The sequence below is a fragment of the Prionailurus viverrinus genome, chromosome C1 (assembly GCF_022837055.1).
Source record: "Prionailurus viverrinus isolate Anna chromosome C1, UM_Priviv_1.0, whole genome shotgun sequence".
NCBI lineage: Eukaryota > Metazoa > Chordata > Mammalia > Carnivora > Felidae > Prionailurus > Prionailurus viverrinus.
The window spans coordinates 110,217,089-110,236,519 of record NC_062568.1 but is presented as its reverse complement, the minus strand read 5'-3'; the positions used below and the strand labels follow the sequence as shown (position 1 = coordinate 110,236,519).

Below are 19,431 nucleotides of genomic sequence, written 5' to 3'. Positions count from 1 at the left end.
CCTCTAGTGTATTTTCCTTTTCAGTTATTGTATTCCTCAACTCTGATTGGCTCTTTTTATATTTTCTGTCTTTTTGTTGAAGTTCTCACTGGCTTCTTACCCTTCTCTCCAGTTTCATGAGCATCTTTATGATCATTACTTTAAACTCTTTATCAGGCATATTGCTTATCTCCATTTCATTTGGTTCTTTTTCTGAGGTTTTGTCCTACTCTTTAGTTTGGAACATCTTCCTCTGCCTCCTCATTTTGCCTTTCTGTTTTTATTCTACGAATTTGGTGAAACAGCTACTTCCAAACTTGAGGAAATGCTCCGGGTATCATCATCTTCTGTGTAGACTGTATGTGGCTGGTAATTTTTGTTGACTGGCAGAGGCTGGGGGCCTTGGAGCACTCCATTCTGGGTCTGCCCTGCTGAGATGTTTAGAGCTGAAGTGGGTGTGGGCCAGGATGGTCCTGGGCCTCTCTGTGCAGAGGGCACCCTGGCAAGATAGCTGAAGCTGAAATGTGTGCAAGCTATGGTGTCCCAGGGCACTCCATGCAGGAAGCACCCTGACTGGGTGGCTAGAGCCAAGGCTGGCACAGGCCAAGATGCTCCACTCCAGGGGCACCCAGTTGGGGGATGGCTGGAGCTGAGGTGGGGAATGGGCCAGGGTCCCCAGGTATTCCACTCAGGGGGTGCCCTGGCAAGACAGCTGGAGCTAAAGTGGGCACAGGCCAGAGGTTCTCGAGAGGCTCCATGCACAGGGTGCCCTAGCAAAGTGGCTAGAGCTGAAACACACGTGAGCCAGGAGGTCCCAGTGCGATCTGCACTAGGGGTGCCCTAGCAAGCTATCTGGAGCTGAAGTGGTGTCAGCATAGAGTGTTCCAGGGTGCTTTGTGCCTGTGTCACATGGTGAGATGGCTGGAGCTGTAGTGAACGCTGACCAGGGGTGCCCCAGCGTGTACAGTTCTGGGGCTGCTTTGCTGGGACAGCTGGGACTGATGCGGTCCAGGGGCTCGGGGCTCACTGAGGTGGTAGTCTGACTAGGGTGTTCAGATCCTGCTCCTGTCTGTACTATTAAGGTGGAGGGGGAACATAAACTGTGGTACCTGCCAGCCCTGGCCAGCTAGAGAGAGTTCCAGCAGCTCCCCAGCTGTCTGGTAGGCTTGTAGAGCTGGTTCCTTTATATTCAAGTCGTTCTTGTAAACCATGCCTTTTTTTCTGTGCCTCAGGCCAGACAAATCTGTTCATGGTCCCTCAGTAGAATTCCTCTCCCCTGCGCCCCCTGCATTGTACAGCATTGGTGGGGGGAGGGAGGAGGAGGTTCCCTTTAATACTGAGTCTCCACTATTTTGCCATTCTCTGTGGTCTGTCTACCTTTTGTTGTGCAGAAGCTGTTCAGTCAGCCCTCAGTCATTTTTTTTTTAATGTTTATTTATTTATTTTGAGGGAGAGAGAGAGAGAGAGAGAGAGAGAGAGAGAGAGATCTGGGGAGGGGCAGAGAGAGAATCCCAAGCAGGCTCTGCACTGTCAGCTCGAACTCACAAACCTTGAGATCATGACCTTGAGTCAAAATCAAGAATCAGACACGTACTGACTGAGTCACCCAGGCACCTCAGCCCTCAGTTATTCTTCAGGAGGAATTGCTCTATAAATAGCTTAGATTTGGGGTGTCAGTGGAGGAGGTGAGTTCAGGGTCTTCCTACATTACCATCTTTGACACCTTTTCCTTGGATGTGTACTTTTAAGCCATTTCATCATAAGTCATGGTTAGGAATTGACCCTGATCCCTACATGTACCCCTACAGGTTTTGTCTAGTCAGAATCTGGGATGGTTTGTGATCCTCTAGTAGATCTTATTAATTTGAGTGGCTCTCAGAAGAGTCAGCCTCCTAACCTGGCCTAATTATCACCGCAGTGGAGCTATCAGGGCAAATAAGCTAACATGACAACACTGGGGCCCTTGGGATTCACACTAGAAACACTGTTTTCACAAATACTCCTAGTTGGGCAGGAGTAGTGACCAGAAAACCATCTTTTAATTTACCAGCAGAGAGCCATAGTGAGATGACCTACAAGAAATATAACATCTGTTATGTACAAAAGAATTAATGGTTAAAAATGGGGGTAGGAAAGAGGCACACTGTGTTCTCCCTGGGAACACTAAAGAGAAGATGAGATTTATAGTATTTGGAAAACATTCATCAAAAACCTAGTTCAGGGGTGCCTGGGTGGTTCAGTTGTTTAAGCATATGACTCTTGATTTCAGCTCAGGTCATGATCTCACATTTCGTGGGTTCGAGCCCCTCATCAGGCTCTGCTGATAGTGCGGAGCCTGCTTGGGATCTCTCTCTCTCTCTCTCTCTCTCTCTCTCTCTCTCTCTCTCTCCCTCCTTCCCTCTCTCTTTCTGTGTCTCTCTGCCCCTACCCTGCTTGATGTCTCCCTCAAAATAAATAAATAAACTTCAAAAATAATTTTTTTTAAACCATACTTCAATTAGTATGAACACACTGGTTCAGTGATCAAAGCCTTCAGCTTTTTTCAGGTTAAAAGAATTAAGTGATCTGTTATTTTCTTTTTCTTTTGACTTCGATGTCAAAGTTTTTGTTTCGGTAATCTAGGATATAGCTAAATTATAGTCTGTACTCACAAACAGTATTAATACAACTTTGAAATTGTGGTTTTGTGGAAGATAGAAAATACAGCTATGCAACTCTCCCATAGTATAATGAAAAGAATTTGAGCCAGTCACTTTACAGTAAACATGCTAAGTGATCTTGAGCAAATGCTAGACTTAGTTTCCTCATTTGGAAAATGACAGGGTTGGCTAAAGGGTCTCTAGGATCCCTTTCCAACCACAAATTCTGAATTTCTAATGTTTCTGTTTGCGACTAAAAAAAACTAGAGTATTATAATATGTAAAAGTTTAATGCAAGCTATTACTATAAAGAAAAAATCTTAACCTATACTCTTGAGTTGGTTTATTTATTTATTTATTTATTTTTTTAGGCTCTCTTGAAAACTTGTAGAGATAGGGGAAAAAATACATTCACTGGTGAAATTTCAGCACCAGCCACAACTGCCTTCAAACCATGGTACTGCAAAGAGTTTAAGTAAATCCTTCTATAGAGAATCATAAAAACTAGAAAAAAATCATAAAAGATATTATTCAAAGACACTGGAAAACGAACAGAGGTAAAAATTTTGAAGAGTATCACGTTACCTCACGTTTTGTGGCTTTCTTGCTCGGGGTTGCTCTTCAGCCACTGCCCACTATCCTAGCATCCATTCAGACTGATAAATTTGCAGTTACTCTGGTTTGAACTTGGAAGTGAAATTTTGGAGGCAAGAGACATGTAGAAGTACTAAATAATAGAATCGAGGTATAAACTATCCAAGTCCCTGCCTCATCACTAAACAATACATTTGCAGAGTAGATACCAGAGAGCCTGAGAAAAAGTAGGGAGAAACTAGAAGGGGGTCTACCCTTGAAAGACATAATTCCCTCTTAATGTGATTTGCAGGTGTGTGGTGCCTTTGGCTGCGTGCATTCCCTGAACTGTGTGTAAGATGGGCACACAGCTTGAATGATTGAAAGTGAAATTCTTAACTGGTTTAAGGTGTCACAAGGTAGAACTCAGGACTGGCAAGGTGCAATTAGAAATTTTAGAGGAACCCCTAGAAACAAAGGGACCAGAGAAAGGATAGGCCTTAAAATATAAAATCTGTTCAGATTCTTTGTCAACCACTAACTAACCTGCTCAGGCTCAGCAGAGACCACCAGAGTCAGCTACAAAGAGAGCAGCTGGATGCTGAAAAACTAAGCAAAGATAGTAGTTGCTGCATGCAGTAAGTATGATGGCTTCACAGTTTGAGCCCAGGTAAGCTAACTGCTTAATAGAACAACAACCAACCAAAAAAAAAAAAAAAAAAAAAAAAGAGTCCTCGGGGGAGGGGGGTGATAGATTCCCAAGTTACTGCAACATACTATCTGCAGTGTTAAGTTTTCAGCCAAAACTTACTCAACATACAAAGAAATGGGACCAAGCAATCTATGTTCAAGATAAAAAGCAGATAATAAGACACTTAACTTCAAGTGGGCCCAAATAATAGCCTTTAAGTCTTTTTGTGAAATCTATTATGAATTCTAAGAAATGAAGGAGAACATAATATCAGTGAACAGATAAAGCATCCCAAAAGAGAAATGGAAACTGTATTTTAAAAAGAAAACAAATTCAAAAACTGAAAAGTACAATAACTGAAATGAAAATGTCACTAGGTAGGCCTAGCAGAATTGAATTGAGAGGTGGAAGAATCAAGTTGAAGATAGATCAATAGAAATTATTCAGTTGGAGGGGCGCCTGGGTGGCTCAGTTGGTTAAGTGTCCAACGTCTGCCTAGGTCATGATCTCGTGATTCGTGAGTTCAAGCCCCACATCGGTCTCTGTGCTGACAGCTCAGAGCCTGGAGCCTGCTTTAGATTCTGTGTGTCCCTCTCTCTGCTCCTCCCCTGCTCATGCTCTGTCTCTCTAAATAAATGTTAAAAAAAAAAATTTAAAAAAAAAAAGAAATTAGTCAGTTGAAGAATAGAGAAAAGACTGGAAAAAATGCAGGGTATTTAAGTATAAAACAATATCAAGCAGTTCAAAATGTAGTTGGGGTCCTAAAGAGAGAGAAAGAGAGTATTTAAAGAGGGGTGCCTGGGTGGCTCAGTTGGTTAAGCATCCAACTCTTGATTTCGGGTCAGGTCATGATCCCAGGGTCGTGAGATCAAGCCCCTGCATCAGGCTCCATACTGGGCATGGAGCCTGCTTAAGAGTCTGTCTCTCTCTGCCCTTCCCATGCTTAGGTGCATGCACGTGCGCATGCTTGCATGCTCGCTCTCTCTCAAAGAAGGGGGCGGGGGTGCATTTAAAGAACTAATGGCCAGAAACTTCCCAAATTTGGTGGAAAATGTTAATTTACAGATCCAAGAAGCTTAACCCCAAGTAGGGTAAACACAAACCTCTACTGAGGTTCATATCATCAAACTACTAAAAGATGAAGATGAAAAAATCTTGAAAGCAGCAAGAGAAAAATGATACAGGGGAATGTTGCAGACTTTGAATCTGGAGCTCTCTCTTGTCCAGCAAGAGATTGGATGCAGAATTGAATATGAGAGAAGCTAATGTCCAGGAGGAGACAAGAGCCCCGAACAGGGGTTTTGCCTCTGTATGTATTGATCTCTCAAGGTTTTACATACATGGTGAATGTGCAGAAACAAACAATAAGATAGTGACCATTAATATGTAAGAAGCAAAGGGTTTGGGGGGCAAGTGGTGGTAGAAGTTGAGATTCAAGCACAATGATATTTTGGCGCCAGATACCAGATGGACAGTGTTTCTCTGTGGGCGATACAGCCACGTAGCTGTTCTCTCCAAAGTGTAAGATTGCTGGAGCGCGCTGCCTCAAGGCTAACAAGGCACCTCTCTACTAGCTAACCTTGGGCACTTTCGCCCCGTAGTGACTTTGTCCCTCTATTCTCAGAGGCTTCTGTCCTGTGGAGGTGGCTTTTCTCCCTAAGCCTTGTTTTACTTAGTGACTAACCTTGGGCACTTTTGCCCCATAGTGGCTTTCTGCCCTAAGCCTTGTTAACCCACTGGTGCAAGTGTACAGAATTCTTAAGCTTATTTTCCACAGGGGAACAATGCAAAATAATGGTCGTTTAACAGGGTTGCAGGTACATAATAAACACAGAGACTTAAAGTATTTCTTTAAACTGACATTTAGAAATACAATACCAATTACAATCACTCAAAAAATGAAATACTTAGATGTAAGTCTAACAAAACATATATAGGTCTTACATGCTGAAAACTATAAAATGCTAATCAAAGAAATCAAATATCTACATAGAGAGGCATACCAAGTTTATGGATTAGAAGACTCAAAATAGTAGATATGTCAGTTCTCTCCACACTGATACACAGCTTTAACATATATCCCAACAAGATTTTTTGTAGATTTTATATGGAAAGGCAAAAGTACTTAGAATAGCTAAAACAATTTTGAAAAAGAATAAAATGGAAAGAATCAGTCTGATTTCAAAGTTTATTATGTAGCTATACTAACCAAGACTGTGTGGTATGGGCAGAGGTGTAGACACATATCAATAGAAAAGAGCAGAAAACTCAGACATAGACCAACACAAATATGCCCAAGTAATTTTTTTACAAAGATCCAAGAGCACGTCAGCAAAGATCGCTTTTTCAACAAATAGTTCTAGAGCAATTGGATATCCATAGATTTAAAAAACATTTTTTTAATGTTTATTTTTGAGAGAGAGACAGAGACAGAGCAGGGGAGGGGCAGAGAGAGAGAGGGAGACACAGAATCTGAAGCAGACTCCAGGCTCTGAGCTGTCAGCACAGAGCCCAGTGTGGGGCTTGAACTCAGGAACCACAAGTCAGACACTTAACTGAGCCAAAGTCAGACACTTAACTGACTGAGCCACCCAGGCACCCCTTCATAGGTTTTTTAAAAAATAAATCTCAATATAAATCTCACATCTTACACAAAAATTAACTCAAACGGTACAACTTTACAACTTAGGAAGAAAGAAACATAGGAAGTCTTAGGAGGGCTCTAGGGCTAAGCAAAGAGTTCATGGATTTGACACCAAACATATAAAAGGAAAAATTGATAAATTAGACTTCATCCACACCACAAACTTCTGCTCTGGGAAAGACCCTGCTCAGGGTGAAAAGACAAATTACAGACTGGGGGGAAATATTTGCAAACCACAGATCTGAGAAAAAACTAGTATCTAAAATATAAAAACTTTCAAAACAGAGTTAAAAAAAAAAGTCCAATTAGAAAATAGGCAAAAGACATGGAGATATTCATTGCAGAGCATATGTAGATTGCTATGAAGTAGGTGGAAAGATGTTTTAACATCCTAAAACGTGAGACAAATGCAATTAAAACTGAGATACCACTATACACGTATTAGAATGGCTAACACAAATAAGCGACACCAAATCCTAGCAAGGATGCAGAGAAGCTAGATTACTCATACATTGCTGGTTAAAATGTAGAATAGTAATTCGGGAACACATTTAGCACTTTCTTTAAAAACTAAACCTGCAACGACCACACAACCCAGCAACTGCCTTCCTCAGCATTCATGCCGGAGAAAAGAAGAGTTGGGTTCACAGAAAACTTGTACACTGACGTTTGTAGCAGTTTTATTCATAGTGGCCCAAATTGGAAATAACCCAGATATCCTTTAGTGAATGAATGGTTACAGGGTCGCACATGTACAGAATACTACTGAGTAATAAAAATGAACGAAATGAATGAACTGTCGCTAAAACAGCCTGGGTGAATCTCCAGAAAATTATGCTGAGTGAAAAAAGCCAATCTGCAAAGGTTCCATGCTATCTGATTCTATTTCTATTACATTTTTGAACTGACAGAATGGAAACGGAAAACAGATTTGTGGTTGCTAGGTTGGTAAAGAGGAGTCAGAGGGGAGAGGGGGGAAGTGGGCTGTACAAGGGCATTGTGAGGGATTCTTGTAGTGATGGAAATATTCTGTATCTTGACCGTATCAGTGTCAATACCCTGGTTGTGCTATTGTACTATAAATTTGCAAGATGTTTCCATTGGGGAAAGCTGGGGAAAGGGTGCGTGGGATGTCTCTGTAATTTCTTATACCACATGTGAATCTACAATACCTCAAAATGTTTAATTAGAAAGGAAAAGTAATTGCTTTCTTCCCACCTTTCTAGTTTGTACCAGAAGAATAGTGGAATGGTATATTTAAACCACAGTAGACACTTTTCAGCCTCTTGACTTGCAAACTACCACCAAACCTCAGCCAGGAGCATGTTTTTCCAGACTGTGGGGTTTTTTAATGGCATCCAGCTAATAATGAAAAAATAATTTCTCGTTCTGGACTGCCCTTATCATAAAGAGGCAATAATGATGATGGTCACAGGATGTGGTGTTGATGATAGTGACAAAAAGTTCAAGATAAAAGTACAAGTACCTTGTACTATTTCTTTCTTTTTTACCACATCTCCGGAAGTCTGATAATGTTAACCATTTCTTTTAAAAATACATGTTTATTTCTCATCTGCAACTTATGGTAAGAAAGAGCAAAACTGGTTTAGGCTAAAGTGATAAAATTAAAAGTGAAAGTGAGTCATTTAAAACAAGGTCACGCTTGTTGTGTGCAGCCAGCCTTCACTTCTTCCAGTGATTGTGCCTCCCTGCCTATTCCGGGGCCACGATACAGTGTCGGTCACCTTGACATCATCAACCAGTTCCACTCCACAGCCAGTCGTTGCATTTGTCGTGCTGTAGGCATCGAAACTAAGGACAATAGAAATGGGCCTCAGTGCTCCCTCTCTTCCCACTGCCTCTCTTTTAATCCGGCCCAGTAAACTGAAGTGAACTTTCAAATGAGTAAGATAGAACGTCTTCCTTCTTCATACACTTGCTCCAGCTTTTCCACCTATGAAAATGGCAAGACTCATAACCCTTAGTTCTCCCAAGTCAAAAGCTTCCTAGTGAGCCCCTTCTTGGTTGTTAATGACCTCTTCCAACAATGCTAAGTTATAGTGAACATGTGTAATTAAAGAGCTAAAACTTGGAGCTATATCCCATTCACTCGATATCCAGGCAAAGGTCATTTTGAGAAGAAAATTAAGTCAGCATGACCCAATATACCTCATATTCTTATTGTTAATACCTTTAATCACTGTCTTAAAGAATCTAGCCCACAGAGGGCCACCTGGGTGGCTCAGTCGGTTAAAGTGTCTGACTCTTGGTTTTGGCTCAGGTCATGATCTCATGGTTTTGTGGGTTCAAGCCCAGCATCTGGCTCCGTGCTGCCAGCACAGAGTCTGCTTGGGATTCTCTCTCTCTGTCCCTCTGTCTCTGCTCCTCCCCAACTCATGCTGTCTCTGTCTCTCTCAAAATTAATAAACTTTAAAAAAAAAGAAGAGGCTAGATTTATGTGATTTTCCTGCATTTAGTTTTTGTTCTTTGTCTGCTTTCAAAAAGGAAGGAAAGAAACTTTTTAGTTCTTACCCTGAACCTGGCCCTTCAGGTGTGTTAACTATTTTGTCCTTAAATGATAATGGTAAAAATTACTAATATAAGTATAGAGCTTTGTAGTTGACGGCATGAGTTCTTATATACGGTTTCAGTGATCTTCACACCCAGCCAGAGATGAGGAAATGAAAACTCTGCAGTCTTCTAGTTTCGCAGTTAGAGCCAATCTTCACATTTCTTGCCTTCACCAAATTCTGTGCTCCTCTGCGTAGGCCACATTGCTTCTTGGGAGTGTATAGTTTCCCCTTGGTTGTGAGTAGTGGCAAAGCGGGACTCCGGAGTTTGCATTCTTTCCTGAACAGCTCAGCAAGGGAAAAGGGCAGTTATGAGACTAGAAGGTGGATGAATACCGACTATGAGGATTAAAGCTCCCTGCTGAGGTTTTATCTTTTCTCTCCTTTCAGGATGGCAATGACACGGAGAACTATGTTCCAGAAGGGGGAGGTGCATAACAAACCATCAGGATTCTGGGGAATGATAAAAAGTGTTACCACTTCAGCACCAGGAAGTGAAAGTATCCTTTATCCCTCTGCCTGATTCTTTTTCTCAACTCTGGACCAAGGCCAGAAGAAAAAAGTAGTGTTGGGATGGTCTTCTCTAAGGTACCTGACTGCATCAGGGTCCAGCTGGCCAGGGCTAGGCTTAGGAAATACAGAGTCATCTCTCCAGTGCCCCTAAAAGATCATAAAACCATTGTCTTTGAGCTCAAGAAATCCTAAAAGTCACTCTTTCCATTTTACAGATGAGAAAATAGACCCAGAGAGGTTAAGTCACACTGTGGTTTGTGGCAAAGATAGGACCTCCTTTTAGTTCTTTCCTCTACACTATTCTATTTCCCAGGTCTGAAAAACTAGCATAAAACACAGTGACTCCCGAAAATGGATGGTTTGTATGTATATGAGCTGGTAAGGGCCCATTTCTAAAGCAATTGGTATTGCTAAACAACTTTTAAGCAGCACTGTATCTTCATCGACTTTTAGTTTGAAGGATCAAGGATATTGGGTTTAATGGGTTGTTCTTGGCCCAGTTGGTTGCAGTGTTTGATTCCCAGATTGAGCAACAAAATCTCTTTGTGTCTACCAGGCTATTAAGTCAAAATTGCCGGGGGGGGGGGGGGGGAGGGGGGTTGCTGGGGTGAGATAGCATGTTCCTCCTTCCTTCTCTAGCCTGAGAGAAGTACAAATTCCCTTTTGCTTCAATTGGAAGAAAAGGATATAATCTGTCCTTGCTATAAATTGTGACATATCTTTCCGGTGTCAAATGTAGGTAAGAATTGGACTGAAGAAAGGCAGGATGACCATGAGAGAAGAAAAAAAGGATTACATTGAATTCATTTACCCTGGAGACATTTATTTCATATCTTCTATTTCCAGGCAGAGTCCTAAGGGATAAAATGATGAACAGAGTATGTACCCTCTCTCCTCAAGAAGCTGACCATCTAATCATGGGAGAGGCAGACATGTAACTAGTTAAACCCTGTTGTTTGGTGGCCTGGACCATCCCAGTAGCAGCCACTACTGAAGAAGGAGACGAAGGGCACTATGGTGATTTGAGCAGTACAGGCATACCTCAGAGATGTTACAGGTGTGGGTCCAGAACATCGCAATAAAGCAAATATCGCCATAAAGTGAGTCAGATGAATATTTCGGTTTCCCAGTACATATAAAAGTTTTGTTCACACTATACTGTATCCTATTGAGTGTGCAATAGCATTCTTAAAAAAAAAATGTACATACCTTAGTTTAAACTATCGCTAAAAAATGCTAATCATTACCTGAACTTTAAGTGAGTGGTAATCACTGATCACAAATCACCATAACAAATGTAATAATAATGAAAAGCTTGAAATACGGTGAAAATTACCAAAACGTGATACATTTTGGTAGAGACACAAATGGTGCCCATAGACTTGTCCAATGCAGGATTGCCACAACCTTCCATTTGTTTAAAAAAAAAAAAAAAGGAGGGGGTGAAGGGGGCAGTATCTGCAGAAGGCAGTAGAATGCCTGCCTCTGGCAGGAAAAGTCACAGAGTTAGGGAGGCTCTGGACCAAAATGAATCTTCTGACTTGGGCTATTTTCACTATTTTTTATGACTTTAAAGTCCATAAAAGCTAAAGTTTAGGTTTAAGCTATCTTAGTGATAGTAAGTCAAATCAGCAAAAGTATCAGGATTAAAATTATTTCCCTCTCTGAGCCCCTGTTTCCTCAATGGAGACAATAACAGGCCCTCACTGAGTTCTTGGAAAGTAGCATAGTGTAATGGAAAGAGCAGACCTTGGAGGAAGACATATCTGAACTTTACTTTCCTTATCTGCAAAATGGGTAATAACACCTATCTCATGGGACTTTATGAGAATAATAGAAGATAATGTCTATAAAGAACTAAAGAAGGGAATGTTTATAAATCCCAGCCTGTATTAAACTCAGTAGTATTAATTCCCTTTCCTAACATTATATTTATTCAGATAATTTAGGGAGAAATTATGCTATATTATAGGAGTTTTACTATGTAACTATTTGAGATTTCAAGATTACATTTGACTTACTCTAATTAGATAAAGAAAAGCAACAACAAAACCATCTGTCTGAGCCACTTGAACTAGTGAGAAACTGAATGGTAGGTATTTGGTAATGCTCTTGGGGGAGAAGCTTTTTCACACCTGTGTTGGAGGTTGGGAAAACTGCTCTGAAGGAGTACTGCTGGCCATGAAGCAGGAAATTGAATATCCAGGCTAGGAGAAACCAAAAACATATCATTTCTTCACTGCTATTTATTGAAACTTCTATGTGATTTAAACCTTGATGCCCATTTTGTGCCAGATCTCACTCTTATCCAACAGGAAGTGGACGCTTTGGAAGAACTAAGCAGGCAGCTTTTTCTGGAAACAGCTGATCTGTATGCTACCAAGGTACAGAGAAAGGAAACGGAAGTGTGGTTTTTAATCAGTACGATTGAAGGCAGAACAAGACTAAATAGCTTTGTAGCATCCTCTATGGCCACCCAGCACAAGAGAGACCTCATAGCTCCAGTATCAGCCATGAAGCATTAAGAGTCTGTTCTTCATGACATTGTTCCTACCCCCTTGCAAAATTCTTAATGGAACGCTCTCAATAATAAAAATTAGTGGGATAGTCAGGCGAGGTTTTTTCAACATCTGGGAAGATGGCTCACACCATCCCCTACTGATTCAGGGTCAAGATGGTAGCTCCTCTGGTTGCTTTTTATTCCTATAGAAGTTAATACTATTGCAAGAGTGATGCCATGATCTAGCCATGTTTTAAAGGATCCAGACCAAGAAGTGACCTAACTTTCCTCAAGTTAAAATGCCATATAATTTATGTAAAAATGCCATATAATTTAAGTATGTAAAATCTATTAGCTAAGATCATTCAAACTATTTTTATCCTTTTTAAGGATCACTTCATTGGAATAGCCATAATATAGAGGTAGCATAGGCTTTGAAGACCGACTTGAGCTTCAATTCCCCTACTCACTATCTGTGTGACCTTGGGCAAGTTACCTAACACCACACCCCCCACCCCGTAAGCCTCAGTTTTCTCCTGTGTAAGATTAAGATAATAGAACATAGAAGAGTTGTTATAAAAATTAAAGGAGATAATGTATGTAAGGTGTTTATCCCAGTTTGGTGCTTAAAGTAAGCATTCAGTAAATGTTTCCCACTAGTATTATTTTAATATTATGAAGCCATGTGTGGGTTTTTCGCTCTGGCAAAACAGTGATTCATAGAGGCAGGAATGTTTTAGCTGAGTATAAAGTTTACATTTTGCTGAGACTAACCATGTTCTGTATTTGTTTTCCCTCAGGAGAGAATAGAATATTCCAAAACATTTAAGGGAAAATACTTCAATTTTCTGGGTTACTTTTTCTCTATTTACTGTGTTTGGAAAATTTTCATGGTAAGTATATTAGTTTTAACTGTCAGGGTTTAGGTTATTTTCCCTGGTAATGGCAGAGAGAAAAGTAGGTTTGTAAATTCTAAATCCAAAGGAGTCAACAGAGAATGATATCTTTCACATCCCCGAGCCTGACTCTCCCCCTTTTCTTTTTAAAAAAATTTTTTTAATGTTTGGGATGCATGGGTGGCTCGGCCAGTTAAGCGTCCAACTTCTGCTCAGGTCATGATTTCATGGTTCATGGGTTTGAGCCCCACATTGAGCTCTGTGCTGACAGCTCAGAGGCTGGAGCCTCCTTCAGATTCTGGATCTCCCTGTCTCTCTACCCCTGTCATGCTTGTGCACGTTCTCTCTCAAAAATAAATAAACATTAAAAAAAAAATTTTTTAAATTTAATGTTTATTTATTTTGAGAGAGAGGGAGGGAGAATGAGCAGGGGAGGGGCAGAGAGGGAGGGAGAGAGAATCCTCAACAGCCTCCACGTTGTCAATTCTGAGCTCGAAGCAGGGTGCAGTCTCATGGACCATGAGATCATGACCTGAGCCGAAATCAAGAGTTGGATGCTTAAGGGACTGAGCCACACCCAGGTGCCCCTCCCCCCACATCTCAGTTTTATGTCACATAGAAAAGAGGAATTGTATTTTTATTCATTCAGAAATCATTAGTAAGGTCTTAGTTTATAAACTACATGAAAGGAATACAAAGGTTTTTTTTATTTTACACTCTGCTTTCCATATTACCCATGAGTATATCTATGTAATACAATCCCTACCTTCAGCTCAGAACAGAAACTACTTCTCCTTTTTAATCATCTGTATATACCTAAAAAAATTAAATACAAAGTAAATTCTGAAACATTATTTCTACAGATAAATTCATCTTATGTGGCACTCTCAATGCCATATTCTTTATGTGCATTTTGTGTACATTCATTTTGTGTCTCATCTGTAGGTATTCGTGGATTTCAGTGTGATTACAGAAAAGGCTGATTGGACTTTCTGTTTTGGTGGCTTTCCTACTGGGGCTGTGTTTGCACAAAGAGGAGCTTTGTCAGCTTGTTAATTTTGATCAGTATAGATGAATGGAAGATTCTGGATTTTAATGGATCTAATGTTATAGTAAATTGATGTCAATGCCTATTCAGAGGACCTTTTTAAATCCTGATTCATTCAGTGGAGAAGATAAATGAAGATAGTATGTTCAATTAACTAAGCTACTAAAAAGTTTTTCCCAAGACATAGCCTTTAGAGGAGCATATCATTTTTAACAGCTTTATGGAGGTGTAATTGACATTCAGTAAACTGCACATATTTAAAGGGTATAGTTGAGTAAGTTTTGACCTATGTAGACACCTGTCCAACAACTATCACCACACTTTGGAGAGAACATACCCATCCATCACTTCCAAAAGCTTCCTTGTACCCCCTTGTAATGTCTCTCTCATGTGTCCCCAGGTAACCACTTATATTTTCTAGAATTTTATGTATATAGAGTCTTAAATTATGTACCCTTTTTCTGTCTGGCAGCTTTTACTCAGCATAATTACTTTATGTTTCATTCATGTTATCGTGTGGTCAATAGTTTATTCCTTCTCATTGCTGAGTAGTATTCCGTTGTGTTATTGTACCACAGTCTGTTTATCTGTTCACCTGCTGATGGGTATTTGTTTCCACTTTGGGGATGTTACAAATAAAGCTGCTATGAACATCTGTGTACAAGTTTGTATGTGGACATGTGCTCTCTTTCCTGTTATGAGGAAACACTTAGGCTAGGTCACATGGCAAATGTATGAAATGGCCAAACTTTTCCAAAGAGGTTGTACCCTATTACATTCCCACCTGCAGTGTTTGAGAATTTCGTTTACTCCACATCCGTGCTGACATTTTGTAGTCAGTCTTTTAGACATTCTAATAGGTATGAGGTGGCATTGAATTGTTTAATTTGTATTTTCCTAATGCCTAATGATGTTGAACAACTTTTCATGTGTTGATTTGCCACCTGGTATATGTGAGAGGGTGGGGTAACTATTTGCCATCTTTTAAATTAGGCTCCTTTTTTATTGGGTTTTGCATATTTTTTCACTGCATTCTGGAAACCCTTTATCAAATGTGATTTTCACATATTCTCTCCCAGTCACTGGCTTGGCTTGTCATTCTCTTAGTAGTATCTTTCAAAGAATTGAAGTTCTTAATTTCGATGAAGTCTGCTGTATCTTTTGTTTTCTATTATGGGTTATGCTTTTGGTGTTGTATCTAAGAAATCTTGGCCTAACCCAAGGTCACAAAGATATTTTTCTTGTCTTATTCCACACATTTTATAGTTTGAGGTTTTTACATTTAGGTCCATGATCCGTCTGGTGTTAATTTTCTCATATGATGTTGGAGTGTGGATCCAAGTTCATTTTTTTCGCATAGATATCTACTTGTTGTAGCACCATTTGTGGAAAAGATTATCCTCTCTCCATTGAATTGACTTTGCAATTTTGTCAAAAACTAATTGACTATATATTTTTTCTATTTGTTTTTTCCTATTGATATATATGTTAATAAGTCTTGAAATAAATAATACTCTTTTTTTCTCCTTTTTTAAAATTTGTTTTGGCCATTCTGTGCCCTTTGCATTTCCATATGAATTTTAGAATCAGTTTTTAATTACTGCTGAATACAAAAATACCTGCTGAAATATGTATTAGAATGTCATTGAATCTTCAGATCAATTTGACTTAATTTTGACTTAATATTGAGTCTTACAATTCATGAACACGGTGTAACCATTTATTTAGATCTTCTGTAGTGTCACTCAGCATTGTTTATAGTTTTTAGTGTATAGATCTTTTACATTTTTCAGATTTATCTCAAATATATTTTTGATGCTATTATAAATGGGAATGTTTTTATAATTTCAGTTTCTGAGTGTTAGTAGATACACAGTTGTATCTAGTATAATTATGTAGTTACACAGTTGATTCTTGTCTGTTGATTTCATATCCTGCAACCTTGCTAAACCCGCTTATTTTTTAAAGTTTTTTGTAGATTTCATAGGATTTTTTCTACATAGACAATCTGTTCTCTGCAAATACAGTTTTGCTTCCTTGTTTCTTTTCTGGATGCCTTTTATTTCTTTTCTTCCCTTCCCTTCCCTTCCCTTCCCTTCCCTTCCCTTCCCTTCCCTTCCCTTCCCTTCCCCTCCCCTTCTACTCCCCTCCCCTTCCCCTCCCCTCCCCTTCCTTTCCCCTCCCCTCCATTCCCTTCCCTTCCCTACCCTTCCCTTCCCTCCTCTCCCCTCCCTTCCCTTCCCTACCCTTCCCCTCCCCTCCTCTCCCCTCCCCTCCCCTCCTCTCCCCTCCCCTCCCCTCCCCTCCCCTCCCCTCCCGTCCCGTCCCATCCATCCTGTCCCATTCTATCTCATCTTTCTTCTCCTTCAGCCATATCACACCAAAGTACAAAATTAAACAAGTGGTAAGAGCAGTCATCCTAATCTTGTTCTTCATTTTAGGGGGAAAGCATCCAGTCTTATGCCATAAAGTATGGTGTTAGCTGTTGGCTTTTCCTAGATGCCCTTTATCAGGTTGAGGAAGTCCCTTCTATTCATAGTTTCTTGAGTGTTTTTAATCATGAACACGTGTTTGATTTTGTCAAATGCTTTTTCTGCATCTATTGAGAGGACCATATGATATTTTTTCTTTTTAGTTGGCTGGTATAGTATATTACATTGATTCAAAATGTAGCATTTCAGATGTGTGTTGTATTTTTATTTCATTCAGTTCAAAATATGTATAATTCCTTTTCTTTGACTCATGGGTTATTTAGAAGTATGTTATCCAATATTTGGTGATCAGAGGAATATCATCCTGTAATTGATTTCAAGTTTAAACCATGTGATCTGAGAACATACTTTGATTTGTCTTAAATTTGATCTCTTCAAATTTATTGAGACTTGTTTTCTGCCCAGAATATTTTCAACCATGGCTAATATCCATCCCATGTGCACTTGAGTAGAGTGTGTATTTTGCTCTTGCTGGTTAGAATGTTGTATAAATCTCAATTAGATCAAGTTGGTTGGTAGTATTGTTAGTTTTCTGTATCCTTGCTGATTTTTCTATCTTCTCAGTTATTGAGAGGAGGTGATGACATTTCAAACCATTGTTATGGATTTGTCTATTTCTCTTTTTAGTTCTCTGTGCTTTGTGCGTTTTTTTTTTTACTTATAATTAACATACAATGTTAGTTTCAGGTGTACAATATATTTGATTCAACAATTCAATACATTGCTGAGTGCTCACCACTATAAGTGTGGTCACCGTCTGTCACCATACGATGTTATACAATATTATAGAGCATATTCTCTATGCTGTGCATTGCATCTCTGTGACTTATTTATTTTATAACTAAGAATTTGTGCCTCTTAATCCCCTTTATCCGTTTCACGCATTCCTTTACTTACCTGCCTTCTGGCAACCGCCAGTTTCTTATATGTATTTAAGAGTCTGTTTACTTCTTTGTTCATGTGTTTTAAGATTCTGCATGTAAGTAAAACCAGGTGTTCTTTCTTTCCTTGTCTGACTTATTTCACTTAGCATCATACCCTCTAGGACCGTCCACGTTATTGCAAATGGCTAGACCACATTCTTTTTTGTGGCTGAGTAATATTCCATTGTATGAATACATCATATCTTTTTTATCCATTCATCTATTGATGGGCACTTGGGTTGCTTCTATATCTCCGCTGTTGTAAATAATGCTGCAGTAAATATTGGGGTGCCTATAGTTTTTCGAATTAGCATTTTCATACTGTTTCTGTAAATACCCAGTAGCAGGATTACTGGACCATATGGTATTTTTATTTTTAATTGTTTGAAAAACCTCCATACTGTTTTCCACAGTGGCTATACCAATTAACGTTCCCACCAACACTGCATAAGGGTTCCTTTTACTTTACATCCTCACCAACACTTGTTATTTTTTGTCTTTTTTCTTCTAGGCATTCTGGCAGGTGTAAGGTGATGTCTTATTGTGGTTTTGATTTGCAGTTCCCTGATGACTAGTGATGTTGAACATCTTTTCAAGTGTTTGCGGGCCATCTCTTTGTCTTCTTTGGAAAAATACCTCTTTAGTTCCTCTGCCCACTTTTGAATTGGATTGTGTTTGGGGTGTTGAGTTGTATAAGTTCTTTATATATTTTGGATATTAATCTCTTATCAGATACATCATTTGCAAATACCTTTTCCCATTCAGTAGGTTGCCTTTTCGTTTTGTTAATGATTTCTTTCACTGTGCAAAAGCTTCTTACTTTGGTGTAGTCCTAGTAGTTAATGTTTGTTTTTGTTTCACTTGCCTTGCAAGACATATTTACAAAAATGTTGCTATGGTCAGTGTCAGAGTAATTACTGCCTATGTTTTCTTCTAGGAGTTTTACGGTTTCAGATCTCACATTTAGATACGTAATCCACTTTTAGTTTATTTTTGTATGTAGTATAAGAAAGTGGTCCAGTTTCATTCTTTTGCATAGAGCTGTCCAGTTTTCCCAACACCATTTATTGAAGAGACAGTCTTTTCTCCACTGTATATTCTTGCCTCCTTTGTCATAGATTAATCGAACGTATAAGCATGGGTTTGTTTCTCAGCTCTCTATTTAGTTCTATTGACCTAGCTGTCTGTTTATGTGCCATTACCATACTGTTTTGATTACTACAGTTTAGTAGCATATCTTGAACTCCAGGATTGTGAGACCTCCAGCGTTGTTCTTTTTCACGATTGCTTTGGCTGTTCAGGGTGTTCCGTGGTTCCATACAGATGTTAGGATTATTCGTTGTAGTTCTGTGAAACTTACAGTTGGTACTTAGACAGGGATTGCTTGAATCTGTAGATTGCTATGGGTAGCATGGACGTTTTAATAATGCTGATTCTTTCAGTCCTTGAGCACAGAATAACTTTCCATTTGTTTTTGTTGCCTTCAATTTCTTTCATCAATATTTTATAGTTTTCAGAGTACACGTCTTTATCTCCTTGTTTAAGTTTATTCTTAGATCGTCTTTTTTGGTGCAGTTGTAAATAGGATTGTTTTCTTAATTTTTCTTTCTGGTACTTCATTATTAGTGTATAGAAATGCAACCAATTTCTGTATATTAATTTTGTACCTGCAACTTTACTGAATTTATTTATAAGTTCTAATAGTTTTTGGTGGCGTCTCTGAGGGTTTCTGTATATATTATTATGTCATCTGCAGTCAGTTTAATGTCTTCCTTATCATTCTGAATGCTTTCTATTTCTTTTTCTTATCTGACTGCTGGAACTAGGACTTCAATATTAATGTTGAATAAAAGTGGTGAAAGTGGACATCCTTGTCTTCTTCCCAGTCTTAGAGGAAAAGCTCTGTTTTTCACCATTGAGTATGGTGTTAGGTGTACATTTTTCATATATGGCCTTTATTATG

At 39.3% G+C, this 19,431-nt stretch overlaps 1 protein-coding gene across 1 annotated transcript in view; it reads left to right on the top strand.

Annotated features, from left to right (window-relative positions):
- The window catches only part of LOC125172756 (Golgi pH regulator), a 60,506-nt gene that overhangs the window by 30,152 nt on the left and 10,923 nt on the right, over positions 1-19,431 (top strand). The window contains exons 8-10 of the mRNA XM_047871246.1: positions 9,487-9,596; positions 11,905-11,993; positions 12,910-13,002. Of these exons, the coding sequence (XP_047727202.1) occupies positions 9,487-9,596; positions 11,905-11,993; positions 12,910-13,002 (292 nt within the window). The remainder of the gene's footprint in view (positions 1-9,486; positions 9,597-11,904; positions 11,994-12,909; positions 13,003-19,431) is intronic.